The sequence below is a fragment of the Eptatretus burgeri genome, chromosome 17, assembly GCF_056783735.1.
Source record: "Eptatretus burgeri isolate ZD-2024b chromosome 17, Ebu_testis_v1, whole genome shotgun sequence".
NCBI classification, from domain to species: domain Eukaryota; kingdom Metazoa; phylum Chordata; class Myxini; order Myxiniformes; family Myxinidae; genus Eptatretus; species Eptatretus burgeri.
In genome coordinates this window covers 23,310,795-23,331,417 of record NC_140977.1, presented here as the reverse complement: position 1 = coordinate 23,331,417, position 20,623 = coordinate 23,310,795, and the positions used below count along the sequence as shown (strand labels likewise).

General features: G+C 47.8%; 1 protein-coding gene across 2 annotated transcripts in view; it reads right to left on the bottom strand.

Annotated features, from left to right (window-relative positions):
* CSE1L (chromosome segregation 1 like) overlaps positions 1–20,623 on the bottom strand; it is a 94,678-nt gene that overhangs the window by 19,791 nt on the left and 54,264 nt on the right. For both annotated transcript variants that reach the window (XM_085861247.1, XM_085861248.1), the window contains exons 18-21: positions 14,038–14,188; positions 13,438–13,646; positions 11,984–12,081; positions 4,293–4,378 (exon numbers count right to left, since the gene is read on the bottom strand). In XM_085861247.1, the coding sequence (XP_085717373.1) occupies positions 4,293–4,378; positions 11,984–12,081; positions 13,438–13,646; positions 14,038–14,188 (544 nt within the window). The remainder of the gene's footprint in view (positions 1–4,292; positions 4,379–11,983; positions 12,082–13,437; positions 13,647–14,037; positions 14,189–20,623) is intronic.

The following is a 20,623-nucleotide window of genomic DNA, read 5'->3' as shown; positions in this document are numbered from 1 at the left end:
ATTTATTATCGCACACAGAGCAAGCCACGAATGACACAGATCAGGGCTGGCACCGCACACACCACCACTTTTGATGACTGACCGCATGCTCAATGGTGGCAGACCCACGCGCAGCCCCAGGGTAATTTATTATCGCACGAAAAGCAGGCCGCAAGTGGCATACATCTTGTTCGGGTCTACGCATGTGTTACCATAGCATCTTACCGTCAGTCTTCACTGATCACCACAGCCATGGGTCTCTCCTACGATGGCGAACGCCCTCTCGCCTCTCCGCCCAGTGAGGCTGCAGCTTGGCAGCGGCGCGCTGTACGGCTCGGGCCGCATGACTTAGACAGGCAGCGCATTGACCGGCACTGACCGCCGGTCGCCGTCGACGGCCCGGGAGTTCGGTGCAGGGCGATTCACGTCACGGTGCTCGGAGCGAGACGATTCCACAGCTCGGAACCATCTGACCGGAAGTAAAGTGGAGCCGCTTCTGGCCATCACGGCTGGGCCATGTGGTGGCCGGGGCCCAACCAGAGCGCCCGATTCAGATGACGACACATCGCTTCTAGTAGTCACCCCCGCCTGCACCACAGGGTCTATAAAAGGACGGGTCGGGGGCTGTCTGTCGTCGTCGTCTTTCCTACTCAGTGTTCCTCGCCTGCTGACTCCGCCTTAGTCACCAACTCGCCTGCTGACTCCGCCTTAGTCACCAACTCGCCTGCTGACTCCGCCTTAGTCACCAACTCGCCTGCTGACTCCGCCTTAGTCACCAACTCGCCTGCTGACTCCGCCTTCGTCACCAACTCGCCTGCTGACTCCGCCTTCGTCACCAACTCGCCTGCTGACTCCGCCTTCGTCACCAACTCGCCTGCTGACTCCGCCTTCGTCACCAACTCGCCTGCTGACTCCGCCTTCGTCACCAACTCGCCTGCTGACTCCGCCTTCGTCACCAACTCGCCTGCTGACTCCGCCTTCGTCACCAACTCGCCTGCTGACTCCGCCTTCGTCACCAACTCGCCTGCTGACTCCGCCTTCGTCACCAACTCGCCTGCTGACTCCGCCTTCGTCACCAACTCGCCTGCTGACTCCGCCTTCGTCACCAACTCGCCTGCTGACTCCGCCTTCGTCACCAACTCGCCTGCTGACTCCGCCTTCGTCACCAACTCGCCTGCTGACTCCGCCTTCGTCACCAACTCGCCTGCTGACTCCGCCTTCGTCACCAACTCGCCTGCTGACTCCGCCTTAGTCACCAACTCGCCTGCTGACTCCGCCTTAGTCACCAACTCGCCTGCTGACTCCGCCTTAATGACCAACTCGCCTGCTGACTCCGCCTTAATCACCAACTCGCCTGCTGACTCTGCCTTAGTCACCAACTCGCCTGCTGACTCCGCCTTCGTCACCAACTCGCCTGCTGACTCTGCCTTAGTCACCAACTCGCCTGCTGACTCTGCCTTAGTCACCAACTCGCCTGCTGACTCCGCCTTCGTCACAAACTCGCCTGCTGACTACGCCTTCCTCATCGCTGGATCCACCCACCCACCTGATCCTGTCCGCCTTTCTCCACCCACTCGTTTTGACTCCACCTTCCTCCACCCACTGAGTTCTGACTCCGCCCAGAGTCCTTCCTTCACGCCTGTCGGTCACGCCCCATTCTCTGGATCGACGCTTAGCTGCTCGAAGTGCCACGAAGCGGAAGACGACGTGCCAGCTGTGAGGGAGGTATCGTCCAGCGGAGCATCCCCCCAAAATGTATTGGTGGCACGATCAGTCAATCGTGCAAGGTATTGAGAGACCATTAGCCTCATCTCCTCTCCTCATTAACCCACTTCACCGGTGTGTGTGCTCGTGTGTGTGTGCTCGTGTGCGTGTCCTTTAAGTTAAGAGTGTACAAGAATTATATCAGGATAATTTTGCTCTGTGTCTGCTTTTGTAAGTTGCTTGTATTATTGTCACATCACACTTTTCTACCTTTCCCTGCTTACAAACAACAATAAACTACGTTCACTGTGCCACATATCTTTCCTCGCCTGCCTGTAAAAAATCATTTTGTATAAATGTTCCCAGCCCGTTTTTAGGTCATCCCTACCGAGATGACCTAATAAAGCCGGACCAAATGTCCATCCGTACGTCCGTCAACAATTTTTCTTTCCGATCTTGATGAAACTTAGTATGTGGGTAGAGGTCGATGAGTGTTGCACAACGATATAACTTTTGTCCGGGTTCAAGGTCAGGGACGAGGTCACGAGGTCACGCAAGTTATAAAAATTGCCATTTTCAAAACCTATCGAGTCTGCCATTCTACAAGATATTCGGCAACTGTTTATTGATTATTATCGTAAAAAATATTATCTTGTATCGAACCGGACAGATTTTTGAATTTCCGTCCCGTTTGGCCGCCACATAACCTGGAAGATGGTCAAAAACACCTCCCGGTACAAAGAAAACTTTTTACTTCCGATCTTGATGAAATTTGATATGTGGGTAGAGGTCGATGAGTGATACCCAACGACATACTTTTTCCCGGATTTGAGGTCAGGGTCAAGGTCACGAAGTCACGAACGTTGTGAAAAAAAATCGCCATTTTCAAAACCTATCTAGTCTGTCATTTTAGGAGATATCTGGCAACTGTTCATCGATTATGATAGTAAAAAGCATTATAGAGATGACCGTCACCCCCACACGGGGGTAATTTTTGTCTTTTCTTTCATTGATCCAGCTTGGTCCGTATTCTAACCGAGCCAGGACTTTAGTCCCCACGATCCGTTCCTTTTAGCCAGTACGGCCTTGGCAGTGTCGCTCGGCTGCATCTGACCCAGTTCGGACAAGGCATACCGAGGGTGTGTCCCCCGGCAATTAGATCACGTGATTATTTTTTAGTTAACCGGATAAACTAGACGGAGGACCCCAAGTCACGTGGTTGAGTTATTGGCATTCACAGTCGGTTTGCGGCCCTCCGCATCACGGAATTATCCATGTGCGACGGCCTGCAATTCCGGGGAGTCTGGTGGGAAACCGAGATAGCACTTAAGCTCACAGATTTCCTAACTTTGTTCCATCGAGATGCTTTCTACTCGTCCGCGGATCAAGCAACCTGACACAATGCTAAACTCCCTATGAAATTCTTACATCTACCTCCACAACCATAACTATATATATATATATATATATATATATATATATATATATATATATATATATATATATATATATATATATATATATATATATATATATATATATATATATATATATATATATATATATATATATATATATATATATATATATATATACGAACAGACAATATTGCGTATCTGCGAAGTTGGCACTCTTCCGAAGCAATGACATCCAACGTAGAGCAATCCCAAGACAGTTATCTCGTTAGTATTCAGACGAGATGTGTTGCATCAGGCTTTTAGGTAAGTCTTTAATCCCATTCTGTATTCATTTATCTCATTCATTATATTTTCTCACAAACCCCACCATGCATGCACGCCAGACCAGAAACGCTGCCGAAGGAGCCGCAGGAATAACGAGTGTCACCATAGCTCATTTGCATACGCGTGCCGTTTCCCTGTTCAAACGGCGCACCAAAAACCAACCGCCACCTCACCTCAGACCTTCACCATGATCACTCCATCGCCTCCCAAAAATCCCCACAACAACCGACGCTTGATCTCTTCATCACAAATGCCACAACTGCAACCAACCACTTCAACCTCTTCACCACAACCAACCATTTCAACCTCATTACCACAGTCGCCTCAACCACTCCCAACGCTTCAACATACTCACCACAAACCCAACAGTGCTTTCCCCACCTCACTATAGCCGCTGCAACTGCCAACAGCTCTCTGGACACTCATTACAGTCACTGGGGATGCCAGGGAACGAGGAACATAGCGGGTGCTGGCAAGACAGAATACTTCGGCGTGTAACTTGAAGCGCAAATATTCATTGGGATTCATTCAGTGACGTCTGGATAGCTCTGGCGCACCGCAAACTAACATTGTTCAGTTTGAGTCCAGCCCATGTTCATGGCTGTAGAGCACTCCCAAAAACCCATGGCCAATGTAAATCGCAGAGTTCAGTTGAGTGGCCAGGGTGGGGAGCAACTGAGGCCATTTTTTAATCCAGAGCCTGGCAGAGCGGGGCTACTTAGAGGAAGAAAGGACAAAGGCAGGTTCATTCCTGCAACGCTATATCAAAGCAAAAGCAGGGACAAACAACGTCAAATCCACCAAGCTCAAAAAGAACAAACAAATGGCCGGGTGTGAGGCATGGCATTTCGTGAATCGCAGGCTCACTTTTGATAAACTTTGTAGTCTTGGAACTTTGAAGGCGTTGGAAAAGCAAGATGAAAATTTGCTTCTTGTACTCGTTTATCACACTCCTGCAAAGGGAGAGAAGGGAACATTTAATGAGATTGTGGATGAAGGAGAGGAAGAGCGACTCACTCAGATGCTTCTCCAAATCACTCATATCATGCCTCCCTCCTGCCCTCTCTACTCTCTACGCCGCCCTCTCCCTCCCACCCTCTCTACTCTCTCTGTGCCTCCATCCTGCCGTGTGTGTGTGTGTGTGTGTGTGTGTGTGTGTGTGTGTGTGTGTGTGTGTGTGTGTGTGTGTGTGTGTGTGTGTGTGTGTGTGTGTGTGTGTGTGTGTGTGTGTGTGCGCGTGCGCACGCGCGCCTGCCTCTGTCTGTCTGTCTGTTTCCATCTCTCTGTGCCTGTGCCTATGCCTGCACCCCTCCCTCTCTCCCTGTCCCCCTCTCTGCCCCCCCTCTTGACTAGTACGTTGCTGAGATGTTACATTTTCTCTGTATGAATCACAAGGGAAGTTGGTCTCCACATCTGCCCTGCATTGCCCCCTCACTTACCCCCCAACAGCACAATCATAGGGTTTTTGTATTTAAAAAACAAATAAACATGTAGCTGAAATCCGGTCATTCGCAAAGCCCATTGCACTTCAAACGGATAGTTTCAGTCCATGAAACTGCAAGAGGGATCCAGCGAAAGACTGGACCTCAGGGGTGAGGTCCTTTATTCCAATTTAATCCCATTAAGCTATCCCAGTGCCTCACAAGGTCCTTTATTTATGCATTTGTATACAGCCGAGGTTAGTGGAAGAGCACGAACACAGACCAGACAAACATTAGAAAGAGGAGGGGGCGGGGGGGTGGGAACACACAAACATTATAAAGAGGAGGGGGGGTGGGAACACAGAAACAGCAGCGTAGAGGGGCAAAATAGAGAGGGTACTTGGAGGAAGAAAGGACATGGGGTGGAAGAACAAGAGCAAAGGGAGTGGAAGGAAGACACAGGGGATGGATAAACTGGATACAGACACAAATTGTCAGCCACAGAAGTGGAAGAGGAAACTGTGGAAGAAACAGAAATGAAACAAAATAAATAATATGAGGGAAGAAAATATCATGGTTATGGATGGTTTGGGAGGGGGTGGGGGGGCAGTGACCTGAGTTGGTGATGAACAGCTGACTTGAAACCCAAGAAGGACGAATGATATTGTGACGTCCACGGGACTTGAACAATCCCGCCAACGTAGAATGACCCGAAGCGATGGAGGCGGATTATTTATTTATAACCCAAACATGGCGGTTCTAATCGCTCTACCGCAAACGGGACGAGGAAGGTGGCACGAGTCACTTTTCACTGAGTTGATGATGTTTATTTGTTTTTATTATTGACCAGAAATAACAAGACTCGGCAAGAAGAGGGATCCGGGGCGATTCGACGGGATGGTGTGGGATCGGGCGTGGGGAAAAACACAGACAATTCCAATGAATATACAGTTCTCAATCCCTCTAAGGCACCAAGCACACACACACACACACACACACACACACACACACACACACACACACACACACACACACACACACACACACACACACACACACACACACACACACAAAACGTAGCTATTTCTGGTGGTCAGGCTGGACCGTGGTGTGGACGCAACTGTCCCTGGATCGGCGTCGGACGAGCTGGCCTTGCTCTCGTCAGGGGGGCAGGAGAAACCGTGGTGCTGTCGACCTCCTGGTCTTGACCCAAGTCCGCTCACAGCCGCCAGGGAACCAGTTCTGGCGCCAAGTTGCGGGCAGGAGAGGGAGGCAGGTCTGCCCGCCGTTCGACCCCGTACTCCGAATCAGCAGAACCCCAGAGCCAACCAAGGTGAGGCACGAGGCTCAGCAAGGCTCCAAGACACGATGAAGAACACGATCGAATCAGCACAACAACAAGGACGCTCTCCGCGCAACAGCCTCCACACCAAAAAAACACGATCTTTTTGTCCCGATCTTCTTCCTCTTCCTTTTCGACCCCGAACAGAACCTTTTTATCCTCCTGTCCTCATCACTTCCAATCGAGCCGTTTTATTGGCCCACCGCCGTCGCCTTCCGCCAATCGTGATCACGGGGCGGAGCCATCCGCATCACTGTCCTGTGACGTCACGGCCAGCCTCCAGGGACTACTAAAAGGGGTTTACGCAGACACCCTTACCCTATCCCGTGTCCCTATCTAATTACGTGACAATTATCATTTCCCCCTTGAAGAAATGAACATTTATGAGACAACTTATCACCACTGAATTGCTACTTATTACATCGAGATCCTGGTAAACTCGAACAGCATGGCATACCTAATTAAACATCCTAATTACCCTTTGAATGCATACCCCCCCTCAAACGTAACACTGCCCCCTCCTCTGGTACCACAGCTCCTGCAAGGTATATCACAGGCGCTACTGTACCAGCCTTAACACTTACTGACTCACACCGAATTAACCTAACGAAATAAAGTAGGAGGGGCAATGGGCAGCGAGTCGCAGATAACTTACCTATCCTGCCTAATGTACTACCCCCTTATGGCCTTATCCTCGCCTAAACAATCATTCGTTTTTATTTTTTATTTTTTTTTATTTTATCATATGAGAGCACTGAGCGAAGTTGCACTCCATCTTCTGGATCATCGCTCTTGCCCAACACTCTTCCAGTGATCTGGGGAGGGGAAACAAAACGTTCCACAAAAACACAACACTTATACTTTACATTCCTACTCTAAGCCTTAACGACACTATTCACAGGATATTTACACTTCCCGCCTCCCCCAGTGGATGCTAATAGACCCAGCGTTACCTGGGGAGCCAATTTTCAAATTTGCTTGCCCCAAAATTATGCGGACATCATGCCCTTGCTGCACATGTCAAGTTGTGCGGGATCGAGTGGGACTCACACATCTTTACAACACTCACACCATGGTAATCATCACATTTCTAGGTCATGGTCCTCATTTTAATCATGCAGGCTGAATCCCGTCGTGGCCGTGGGGTGGGTTACCACAAGATGATGGGGGCATCTCAGGTGCAACCATGCCCACAGGTAAGCTTTAGTCCAACCCGGACGTTTCTCCGCCCCGCTCCCTTTGATTCCCTCCCCCCTGGTAGCCATCAGTTCTAATCCCGTACAACACTCTGGAAGGGGTCTCACTGGCTCCTCTGGCCTTCCTGGGTCGCCAAGGTCCTACCCGCCTTGGTCGCCCAACCAGACCCTCTCCCAGTTGCCTCCAGACACTGTCACCATTAGCCACCAGGTGGTGAATCTCCTTGAAGGGGGTCGCAATTCACACTCACCGTGAGCTTCAGCAATCCCTGTGGACAAGCACATCATCCCCACCCACAAAACCCACATGACTCCCCCCACCCCATCGGCCTTACATGTGACACCTGCATTTCTAACACTTCACCGACCATGACCTTCCCTGTTACCACACCATGTCCAATAAAAAATCAATGTGTGCACCATACATTTCACTTCCTAACTTAAAACAACTCACACAGCACTTCTCACCCGATCCACGCACCAGCCATTGGACAGCCACTTGTGCCCGCTTTGTTACCAATTACCCACTGTCCCGATTGTCACTCTAAAACCCAGCAGAACTTACAAACCCATGCCAATTTTCCCACAATTCATTTTTTTTTTCCACCAAAGGAGGGCACTTCGCCACAATCTCAGCAGCCGAGCATGGCCGTATATGCTCAGCCCAATCTAGTCTCCCCGACCCCGGACAGTGATCTCCGGACCCGACCTATGAAAGGGCATCTCAGATAGACCTGGCGGTTCAGCAGGAGGATTCACCCTCTCAGAGTCTAAAAGTCTATTGGAGGGTCCCTCCATCGCCGGGTACCGGCAATATCGTTGCATGTGTCCTCTTCGCCCGCACCGGAAACAACTCCCCATAAAAGGCCCCCGTGAGTATCGGTGAAATGTCTCTTCCGGTTCTGGACCCCCTCGGCCATAATCGAATTGCTCTATTGGCTGGGCTGGACCCCGCCGCTTTGGCGCACTAACTACCGGATTACCCTTTATCAAACTCGACAGTTTCTGGCAAATTTCCTGAAACATTTGGGTAATGCCAATTTCTCCCAGCCCCCCTCCCTGATCCTGGATCTCCGCCTGTCGGATCGTCACCGATGGCCTCTCTGGAACCCGACCCGGCCGACTCCACGAGGCCAGCCTGGCTGCGCACTCGGCCGCTCGGTGAACGGTGGGTGGATCCTGTAACTCCACTAGCGCTCGGACCTCAGGGTCAGGAAGAGCAGCTAAAAATTTCTCTCGTGCCAGTCTGTCCCATGCCTCCACTGTAAGGTCCCGAAACGCGATCCTGACTGATTGGTAAATGTCCTGTGCCAGCTCCTGCACTGTCTCACCCGACTTTAATCTGCGGTGCTGGAGCTGGGCCCGCACCAGATCACAGTTCGCTGCAAACCCAAACCGACGGCTCAACGCCTCACAAATGTGGGAGCTGGTCAACATCCCCTCCGTGATCACGTTTAACACATCTGCGGCTGGTCCCCGCAACGTTGCCACCAAATTCCCTGTACGTTCCCGCTCATTCCACCCGTTTAGTCGGGAAATGCACTCAAATTGCGTCAGAAAAGCTTCAAGGCTCCCTGACCCGTCGAAATTTACCAGGGGGATCACTTTTACGGTGGCCCGCTTCTCAGTTTCTCCTTTGTCCGAATCCAGCCCAGGGATCAAACACCCTTGTGGCTGCGTATCCAATTTCGGAGCCCACTGTGGCCAAAGATGTTTTGTGGTGAGGGTCTCATGGGTCAATTTTGCCTCCTGTTCCAAACGTTGAATGGACCGATTCACCTCTTCCCGCAGGATCTTCTGGGCCCGCAGAACCTCCTCCAAGGCTCCGTCGCGAGTTTGTAGCTGCTCCTCAACCAACCCGGACACTCTACTTACAAAAGACGGCTCTACCAGGCCTTTATCCAAGACTTCATCTTGGCTCATAATTTTATCTTGTTCGTCCAAACGAGCCTCCAATCCTTTTACCTCCTCCGCCAAATTCATCCCTTGCTTCCTCAACTCTCCCCACTCTTCTACTTGCAGCTGCATACGAGCATCCACACAGGCACGATGACGTTCCAGGCTTTCATCCACTTTATCAACCCGAATGTTCGTTGCATCAATTTTATCTACCAATTTTTTCCGTATATTTTCCCCCTCCAATGTAATTTCTACCTTTGTTTCCTCCAATCTATCCTCGAATTTACTTTGTATTTCCCCCAATTTAACATCCACACACTCCTGCATCTCAGTTTTCATTTTCTCCATCTTTTCCCCCAATTCATCCCTCATTAAATCAATCTGTAAATCTCTGCACCCAACTGTACCCCCATTGTCCCCAATTGATCTGTCATTTCTGCCCTCTGTGTCACGAATTGATTTGCCATTTGTACCGTCATGTCCCCTATTAAACGTTCCAACATTGTCTAGATCGTCATCGCACCGGTTTCCGGCACTGCCGGCCTCGTTACGGGCGATGAAGCACGGTCCACGCTCGGAATGGGGGAGGTTCCAACCCTACCCCCCGTCTCTCCCTTCTTCCCCCGACTCGCTGCCAGACACGTGGCCTTCCTCCTCAAACATCTGCACATCCGCCATGGTGCAGAAGTCCCATTTGCCGCCAATTAAATTTAATTTGAAAACTCCCGCCAAAATTTTCCCGCGCTCGCGCGCTTTTCTGCAGTAATTTTATATTCCAATTCGTGGCGAGATTTTAATCCTGGTATATAATTTAGAGGGGTTCGAACATCCAACACCCTGACACAAATGTGACGTCCACGGGACTTGAACAGTCCCGCCAACGTAGAATGAGCCGAAGCGATGGAGGCGGTTTATTTCTTTATAACCCAAACATGGTGGTTCTAATCGCTCTACCGCAAACGGGACGAGGAAGGTGGCACGAGTCACTTTTCACTGAGTTGATGATGTTTATTTGTTTTTATTATTGACCAGAAATAACAAGACTCGGCAAGAAGAGGGATCCGGGGCGATTCGACGGGATGGTGTTGGATCGGGCGTGGGGAAAAACACAGACAATTCCAATGAATATACAGATCTCAATCCCTCTAAGGTGCCAAGCACACACACACACAAAACGTAGCTATTTCTGGTGGTCAGGCTGGACCGTGGTGTGGACGCAACTGTCCCTGGATCGGCGTCGGACGAGCTGGCCTTGCTCTCGTCAGGGGGGGGCAGGAGAAACCGTGGTGCTGTCGACCTCCTGGTCTTGGCCCAAGTCCGCTCACAGCCGCCAGGGAACCAGTTCTGGCGCCAAGTTGCGAGCAGGAGAGGGAGGCAGGTCCGCCCGCCGTTCGACCCCGTACTCCGAATCAGCAGAACCCCAGAGCCAACCAAGGTGAGGCACGAGACTCAGCAAGGCTCCAAGACACTATGAAGAACACGATCAAATCAGCACAACAACAAGGACGCTCTCCGCGCAACAGCCTCCACACCAAAAAAACACGATCGTTTTGTCCCGATCTTCCTCTTCCTTTTCGACCCCGAACAGAACCTTTTTATCCTCCTGTCCTCGTCACTTCCAATCGAGCCGTTTTATTGGCCCACCGCCGTCGCCTTCCGCCAATCGTGATCACGGGGCGGAGCCATCCGCAGCCCTGTCCTGTGACGTCACGGCCAGCCTCCAGGGACTACTAAAAGGGGTTTACGCAGACACCCTTACCCTATCCCGTGTCCTTATCTAATTACGTGACAATTATCATTTCCCCCTTGAAGAAATGAACATTTACTAGACAACTTATCACCACTGAATTGCTACTTATTACATCGAGATCCTGGTAAACTCGAACAGCATGGCATACCTAATTAAACATCCTAATTACCCTTTGAATGCATACCCCCCCCCCCTCAAACGTAACAATATTGAAGGGACGAAGGAAGATGGTTCAACCATTGAGAGAAAAGAGGAACGAAAGAGGGGAGGGAGGTGAGCAGTGGGTCTGGATTTTGGCAGTTTCACCAGAAGTGGGTTACTGGCAGACCGGATGTGCCCTATAGAGACCTGGGTTTTTGGTCTGTGGCTAGATCACTCTTGGAGTCTCATCATGTTGTTTGACTCGTTTGCTGATGCGGACCGACACGAGCCTTCAGACACTAGGATTCTATAATAGTCTTCCTGTCGTTACAGTTTTAGACAATCAGTATTAAACTTCCAAATGACCCGTATACAGTACATTCATGGTCCTACGCTGTTGTGTTATTGCAGTCAACAGACTGTTAACTCGAATTTTATGTTTCCTTTCTAACTCCAGAACACACAGAAATATAAATCAAACATTACCCCGTCATCCTACAAGTTACTTTGGCCACTGCTATTGGCTCTCACAAATTAAAACTCGTCTGTCTCTGTCTCCGTCTCTCTGTCCAACTCTTTGCTGCCACCCTGAATCTCCGATTCAAGATCTTTGGAACAGTTTTTCGCCGCACGTGGACTCAAACTGTTGGACAACTGTTTTCACCCCTCCCAAGAAGTGGGATGGTTTAACGTCTTCACAGGAACATCCGCGCACAGTCCTCCCTCACTACATCTTTGTGTACGGGCTTTTCAATTTCCTTCTCCCTTTGTCTCCCATGAAAGCATGTGAGGCAATCATCAATACTCACGCCGGCATGTACTCCACGATGCTGTCAAGGAGGTAGAAACCTTGGTGGTCATTTACTTTTGATGCGACAAGCTTCTGGAAGACCCCAAGCAAGCCAGGCTGTGAAGAGATACAGAAAGAGAAAGATTATTATAATACGAGCAGAAAGACTCACACATAGCAAAAATTAAAAGCAAAGAGGAAGTTCACATTGAACCAGACTCGGTGGCATAATAGTTTGAGCATCCCCTCGGAGCAGAGTCATACCAAAGACTAGAATTTGTTAGATGATGCTTCCTTGCTTGACAGTAATTCTCAGCAATGGTTGAAGAGTTCGTAACACAGCTGTACTCTCTCATTATCAAAGCAAAGCTGTGTGGATAAACTTCGTGCCTGGTTGTTCAGATCAAAGCCTCCAGAGTCCCTTCCTCCGACTCATGATGTCATGGTACAACATGCACATGGTGCCCACGATCAAACAATGACTTGATGCAAGGCAATGGAATCAACGCCAGAGCTTTCCATCGACATCGGACAATGGATGGAAGTTGAGTGCAGCAAGTTTGCTGGAGCCAAAGGTCACGTGCCAACCACCCATCCCACAGTGCAGACGCACCCCTTGCACCTGCACAAATAATATAATCGAACGATGTGCATCCATGCATGCAGTTGCTATGGAGGGGCTTGCTGTAATCCCTTCATTGCCCCCAGATGGGAATGACTCAGACTAACATGTCCTGTGTGTATTGGAATTACCTTCCGAGAGCATTGAAACATAACATTGAATGGCAAACAACTGCCGATGGTAATTACAAGAACATTTTCATTTGGAACATCACGTGACATTATCATTACTTTTCAAGCATTTCAAATGCAAGTCAACTGTTTGTGATTATTTCTGAAGGTTGGTTTCCCAATTATGAATAACTTGTCCGTTGTTGTCTATATTTGATCGAAGAGTCCACAAAGCTGAAATGACCATGTGTGTATGCTTTGATAATAATGTGTATTTTCTCAGAAGTGAAGGCTATCTTAATAAAGAATGAATTTACCATGGTCGTGTTCAGTGACGCTGATCTCTTTATGGGTTTGTAAATAAATCGACCCTTCAGTATAAAATAAATAAATCTACCCATCATCTTGAGACAAAATGCTACTACACCTCAATATGATCCAACGATCCATCCCAATTTTTTTTTTGCTAATCGACCTTCAATGAACTTAAGGAAAGTCTTCAAATTCATGGAACAGACACATTTACAATCATAAACTAGACACTATAAATGTAGAAAGTGAGAGACACAAAAGATGACCATCAAAGTTAACAAATACGGGACAAGCAAAGCAAGAAGAAAAAGAAAAATGGGGGAAAGAAAGGAGAAAGGAGAAAGGAAGAGATCAGGCAGGCAAAACATACGAGTTGATATTCCAAAAATAAAAACCATCAGGTGGAATAACTAATGGCAGTGAACTCACAATCTTATCAGCGGCATTGGTGGCAATGTCATTGGCAGCACGAGCAAGGTAGGCCTGCAGCAGGCGCACCAACGGGGGGACATTCCCAGGACGTTCCCACAACAGTGGCTGCAGCAGGTGTGGGAAGAGGGCCGTGTATGCAGGTGGAACACCCTCCGCATGCAACTCCAGCAGGACGGCCATCACTTGAAATACGTATGGGATGAACTCTGGTAGAAAGAGTGCAAAATAAGAAAAGCCAAAGGTATGTACTCCCATGTAAAAGCAGACAGCAGTTGTAAGAATTGAGAATTAAAAAAAAAAAACAGCACTTCCTCAATCATTAAGAATTCAACAACAAAAAAAAATTAATGAAAGGGATTGTAAAGTTTTTTTGGGAATCCTTTATTTTATTTTAACAATTGGTCAGACGTATGAAACGACCCCAAAACAGCCCGAGTTTATATCACTAGCTTCAGGGAGACATTTTTTTTAAAACTCCCAGCCACCTCCCCGACACCCACCCCAAGGCCCTCTATGGAATCTCATCCAATTTGGGAGTCGTCTCGTACGCCTGAAAAATGCGCATCAGCATGCACAGATGGGAACGGAGAACCACACCTTGCACGTCCCCCTGCAGGATCTCCGTGAAGATGGGAAAAAGTGCTTCCTCAAAACCACCCAGTGATCCAGGGCTGGCACGGCAGGTGACACGCACAGCCAAGCACAGACACTCAAACAGGTAGTGGTTGAAGTGTGGTTTGCTGGGATTCTGTGTGGAACAACAAATAAGCCATTCAACCCCTATGTTTCCTCAAGTGTTTGAGGTGCTGCCCGTCAACTTCGATGTTTCCATTGCAACATCGAATTCCCCAACTTTCTTCGATACTTTTTGACATACATATACATATATAATTATACACATATACATATATAAATATATATGGATACAAACAAACACGACAAAATAGTGACAGAAGCTTTTCGTGCTGCACTGTTCAGGTTAAAAATCGCAGCAAGTGAAGGAGGAAGTGAAGGCGCGTGCTTTATACGCAGGTCTCAATTAGGTCGACACTGATTGGTTAAACCGTAATGACGTCACGGTTAATCCGAACGTCCATTGGTCGGCTCATCATCTTCACCTCGAGCTCCCATTGGCTGGAGCAGAGTTCGTCGATGATAGACGTTTGCAACTGCATCCTGGAGAGAGGGAGGATGGGTTTTTCCTTAAGGTCCATTCACCATTTGTCACCGTACTTCCCTTGACCTTTCCATGCTGAAAGAGACACAGAGATCGTACAAATTCCTTTTGATGACATAGTATTGGATCAGTGGTAAGGCCAAGGTCACATTTGCCATGGCAGCCGTGGGGTCTCCAAAATCGACGGCCACTAGCAATTATACGGTGGCCGTAGTATTTCCACGGTCAGACAATGTAGCAGTCACATATGTTTTTATTTTTCGGGGAGCTGCACGGCGTATTTATAAATTGTGGAGACCGAAAACGTGGGGTTGCCGCACGGTGACCTTAGGGCGTTCCTGCGGCGGCCATAGAATTTTCAAGGCAGACGCAAGGTGCCTGCAAGGCGACCGAAGGGGGCCAAGACGAACGTGCGGCCAGACGGACAGTAACGAATGGGTTAATTTATTTATTTCTTTTTACCAGTTTTTTACCTTGCCAAAACGAAGTTTTTGCAAGATATGTTAGTCAGCTTGTATGTTGTTTTTTTTTTTGTTTGTTTGTCTGTAATCACGTATAAAAAAATTCTGCAGAGCACAGTTATCATTGGAAATTTTTGTAACTTCGCATATCAGAGGCCTATAGAGGTCCCTTTCAGTGCACAAAATTTTGAAGGTCAAGGTCAAAGGTCAAGGTCACTGTCGCAAATCAGGGGAATTGACGAAACCCTTATTTTTTGAGTAATTTTGATCGGATCGTCTTCAAACTTCATGGGAATATAGTTCATGGTCTGGCGCTCAGCTGATTAACTTTTGGTGGCGATTGGCCTTGACCTTCATGGTTAGCACCTGAGGTCAAACATATTTGACCCCAAGGTCAAATTTTCAAGTTTTAGGAACCATATCGTGAAGTACCTCAAATTGAACACCTCGATGAGTGCTTTCTAGATATGTCAAGCTTGAGACATTATGACGTCATTTGGTGACGTTATGAGGCAAACGCATAGTTTTCATGGTTACTCTGTAGAACGATTCTCATCGGAATCTCTCCTAGGCAAATATTCCTCAAGGAGTCGCTCCTGGTGGATAGCAGCTCTGTTCACCTCAGTGTGACCTTTAAGAAGTCACACATGGTCACCTTTTGGCAAGATACGGGTCACCCTGTGGGTGACTGTTTTTTTTATTTATTTTTTTTTTTTCGGCTTGTCGAATTGCTACGGCGAACATAGAAATGAAAAAAGTTACAACTCCGTGTTATAATTCCACGGCGACCTTACGACCTGTAAAATATAGCCAAACGGCGTAGGGCAACCCTGAGGCCACCGCAGAAACTCTGCGGCCGCCGCACATTTCTGTCAATTCAGAGGGCGTACGGCAGCCGTATCCTCGCCATAGAGCAAATGTGACTTTGGCCTAAGGATGAAGGTTGCTTCCAGCATACGTACATGAAACGAGCTCCGACGTCGGCTCAATATCCTGAACATATCTGCATTGTACTGGGCTGTACAGATAGGGTTGGTAACCAGGTGCTGTGCAATAGCAGATGAAGCAGGTACAGTGGCCGGTGGTTGCTAGATATTTCTACGTTCTTGCACAGGTTGTGTTCTACCCTTCACAATCTCTCTTCGAATCGCCAAGGGGACGTGTTGTTTGATCCGATCAGCCAATCTTCGTGTTGTGCGACCCACGTACCGAGCTTCACATCGGCACTTAAACTCATAAATGACATTGCTGGTTTGTGAGGTGGGGAGCACATCCTTTTTGACTGACGTCAGCAAACGGCAAGAGGTAAAGATTACTCGGGGTTGCACAATGCACAGCCAGAAACGTGTTGGACACAATATGTTTGATTTGTACTTCAAACCTTCGTGATGATTGCCCTTTCCAGGGCATCCTGATATAGAAGGAACATTTGTCCGGACCAATCTTCCGATCTTTTGTCGTGCTTAGAAACTTGTGTATGTATCTCTTAACTATATGCTCAGGATAACCATTCTCACCAAGTATATTCATGATTTTGTCAATTTCAGCTGAAGATTACAAGGTGAACAAATCCTCTGCACTCTGTTAACCAGGATATTGATCAAGGCAATTTTGTATCTCGTGGAGCTGTAGGAGTCCCACTGAGTATACCGCCCTGTGAAAGTCGGCTTCCGGTTTGACGGATATTGTGAAACCAATGTTGGATCTATCAACCAACACGTCCAAAAACGGTAACGTGTTTGACGATTCCAGCTCCGTGGTAAACTTCAGCGCTGGATGGAGAGTATTGAGCCATGCCTGGAAATTGTCACATGCCGCCCGAGACTCAAACAAAGCAAAAATGTCATCAACATACCGATAGTATACGATGGGGGAAATCGACCCCTTGCTGACCAGTCAGTTTCTGCATTTCATGATAGCCTACAAAGATATTTGCAAGAGCTGGGCCGAATGGAGAACCCATGGCCACACCGTCCGTTTGAACATACATCATGTCGTTAAAACTGAATTCCACCTCCGTTGTTGCTGTGTTCATCAATTCCACGAAGACGTGTTCCGAGATCATCGGTTGTTCCAGATCGGTGTGATACAGCAAACGTGCGCATATCTCAATCGTCTTCATGAACAAGCTTTTAATATCAAAGGACGCCTTTATGTTGTCCTCACTTCTCGGTGTTTTAGTTCTAATTGATTCTGCAAATGTGAAGGAATCCTTAACCACGAAATGAGAAAGTGAATCCAATACTGGTTGCAGTACCTCTCCCGACCACTTGGCAAGTTAATGTTGTGCTGATCGCACCATGGACAGTATCGGTCTGAGAGGGATATTCTCCTTGTGAATCTTCGGCAGGCCGTACATTCTTGGACGTTGGGCTCCAACAGGTTTAATTCTGTCGTACACCTCCTTTGATCGTTCTCCACGTTTGAGAAGCTGTAACAGTCGTTTGACGATCTGACCTTCCACCTGAGGCGTACGATCATGTTCCGTTGCACCGCCCAGATGTTTAAATTTGGTTTCGTCTCTCAGGATGTCCATCATCTTGTCGATGTAATCAATCTTATTCATGAATACCACTCTGGTGACTTTATCCGGTTTGCAGATGTGAATGGCAGCATTCCTCCTCAATCCTTGTATTGCCAAGAGAATATCCCGTCGCATGTGAAAATCCGCGACGTCATTAGGGATTCCACAGTACGCATGTGCGAGGTCCGATAGTCTCGCCTTCACCGCCTGGTCTGCTTCGTTTGACACAGCCTGATGCGTTGATAGTTGAGCATACAGGAGTTCAAACTCGGCAAAAATGTCTTCTCTTGATATTCTGGTTGGGAATGCCAACGTTAAAACCGTGCGCCAATGCGGACCTTTCCGTGTCCGATTTATTGAGCACATGCTGGGATGAGTCTTTGATCAGGGAACCGAATCGTTTCACCTTCAACCAGTCGATTGTACGATCGCATTTCTTCTGCGCCGCCATCTCTGCACGTTGGTCAATCGCTGCAATGTATCTCCATAACCGGATCGTGTCACAGCGACATGAAACCACGTGCTTCGTTCCAGGCATTGCGTCGGATGCTACGTAGCGTGGACCGTGTGCGGTTCAAGTGCCCGATCTCATCCAGAATAAACATCCGCTCCACTGTAGTGCTGTGCTTCATTTTAGAACTGGACAAATGTCCAGCCTATATCAGGATGCCCTGGAAAGGGCAATCATCACGAAGGTTTGAAGTACAAATCAAACATATTTTGTCCAACACGTTTCTGGCTGTGCAACCCGGAGTAATCTTTAACTCTCGCCGTTTGCTGACGTCAGTCAACAAGGATGTGCTGCCAACCTCACAAACCAGCAATGTTATTTATGAGTTTAAGTGCCGATGTGAAGCTCGGTACTTGGGCCGCAGAACACTAAGATTGGCTGATCGGATCAAACAACACGTCCCCTTGGCGATTCGAAGAAAGATTGTGAGGGGAAGAACACAACCAGTGGGAGCACGTAGAAATATCCAGCAACCACCGGCCACTATATCTGCTTCATCTGCCATTGCACAGCACCTGGTTGCCAACCCTGTCTGTGCAGACCAGTACAATGCAGATATGTTCAGGATATTGAGCCGAGATCGGAGCTCGTTTCATTTACGTATGTTGGAAGCAACCTTCATCCTGACCACCGATCCAATATTATATCGTCAAAACGAATTTGTACGATCTCTGTGTCTCTTTCAGCATGGAAAGATCAAGGGAAGTACGGTAACAAATGGGGAATGGACCTTCGGGGAAACCCATCCCCCCTCTCTCGAGGATACGGTTGCTAACGTCAATCATCGACGAACTCTGCTCCAGCCAATGGGAGGTCGAGGTGAAGATGATGAGCCGACCAATGGGCGTTCGGATTAACCGTGACCTCATTACGGTTGAACCAATCAGTGTCTACCTTATTGAGACCTGCGTATAATTATAAAGCACGCACCTTCACTTCCTCCTTCACTTGCTGCGATTTTTACCCTGAAGAGTGCAGCACGAAAATCTTCGTTCACTATTATGTCGTGTTTGTTTGTATCCATATTAAAGTTCTGTAGTACCAAACATCTGTATATATATATATATATATATATATATATATATATATATATATATATATATATATATATATATATATATATATATATATATATATATATATATATATATATATATATATATATATATATATATATATATATATATATATATATATATATATATCTCAACACCGTTTGATGATTCTAAATGTGACAATCCTTAATTAGCCAAGCATTGAGTGGCACGAGTAGTTAAAAGGCAAGGACTTGAGAGAATATCCACCAGTCCCCCCCTCCCCAACCTCCCCGAGTGCTAATGCAGAAAGGCCTAGAGCAAACACAGGAGAGTTTGAAGCACACGAAACGAAGTTCAAGTTCAAAAGATGACACGAACAAGACGTTGATCGAGGTATGCTAAAAGCTGTGAGAAACAAGAACAAACTGGTATCGAGGAAGTTAACCAATTGACGTCCTGTTTATTTCATCAATTGACCTGTCCGTTGAAGCACACAGACGCTACCCTTCATGACCGAGACTAGTTCTTCATTCTACAAATTTAGGTTCAGCTGAGTCCAAGTTGACCACAGGTTCATGTTCACCGACTGTTCGACAAAGGTTCACATCCAGCAAAACAAAGTCCGTCTAAAGTTGTCAAGTGCATGCGCATCCAACCCCCCAAAACAATGGAGGAATTAATACTCTTGCAGCAGGAGGACTTTTCACTAATTGATGTGGACTCCCACATTAGTCTCAGCACTGGATCAGTTTCCTAATGTAATTGTTGTAATAGATGTTTCTCTTTTGTGGCTCTGAAAGTCATCGTCGGGGGAAGGGGAAAAATTTTTGACCACCCCATGCTATCGTTCACCATTTCCTTATCCGCTTCCACGTCGTTACCAATTTATTTTGTATGCAGTCGAGGCTTGCGGAAGAGCTAGTACGAGTACACTGAACAGATCAGGACATAATAGGGCAAAGGGAACAATAGAGAGAGGGGGGAAACACCAACAGCAGAGTTGAAGGTCAAGATAGAGGGAGACTTGGACAAGCAATGGGTGCGGGGAGGAATGGGAGCAGGAGAGGACAAGATGGAAACAGAAGCAAACTCACAGGAAATAAACTGGGAATTTGGAAGGAGAAGGGCTTGTGTGGCATGAGGGCAGGGAGGGGTTAATGAGGGGAGAAAATATCAGGCTTTTGGATGGGGGATGATCTGAGATGTGAACAGCTGTCTCGAAGACCTGGAGGGAAGAATAAGATTGAAGAGAATGTGGAAGTTTGTACTACAGGTAGGACAAAAAACAACAAAACAACAACAAAAAAAAGACACAAATGAGTGGAGGTAAGCAGTGATCCTGGATTTAGGTAGTTGCACCAGAGGGGGTTGATGGTGGACCCTTTGCAGCATGCAGAAACCTGGAGGGGCCAAAGCACAGAAAAGAGCAGAGGGTGCAGGACCATAAAGGAGGCAGTCGAAGACAGAGAGACC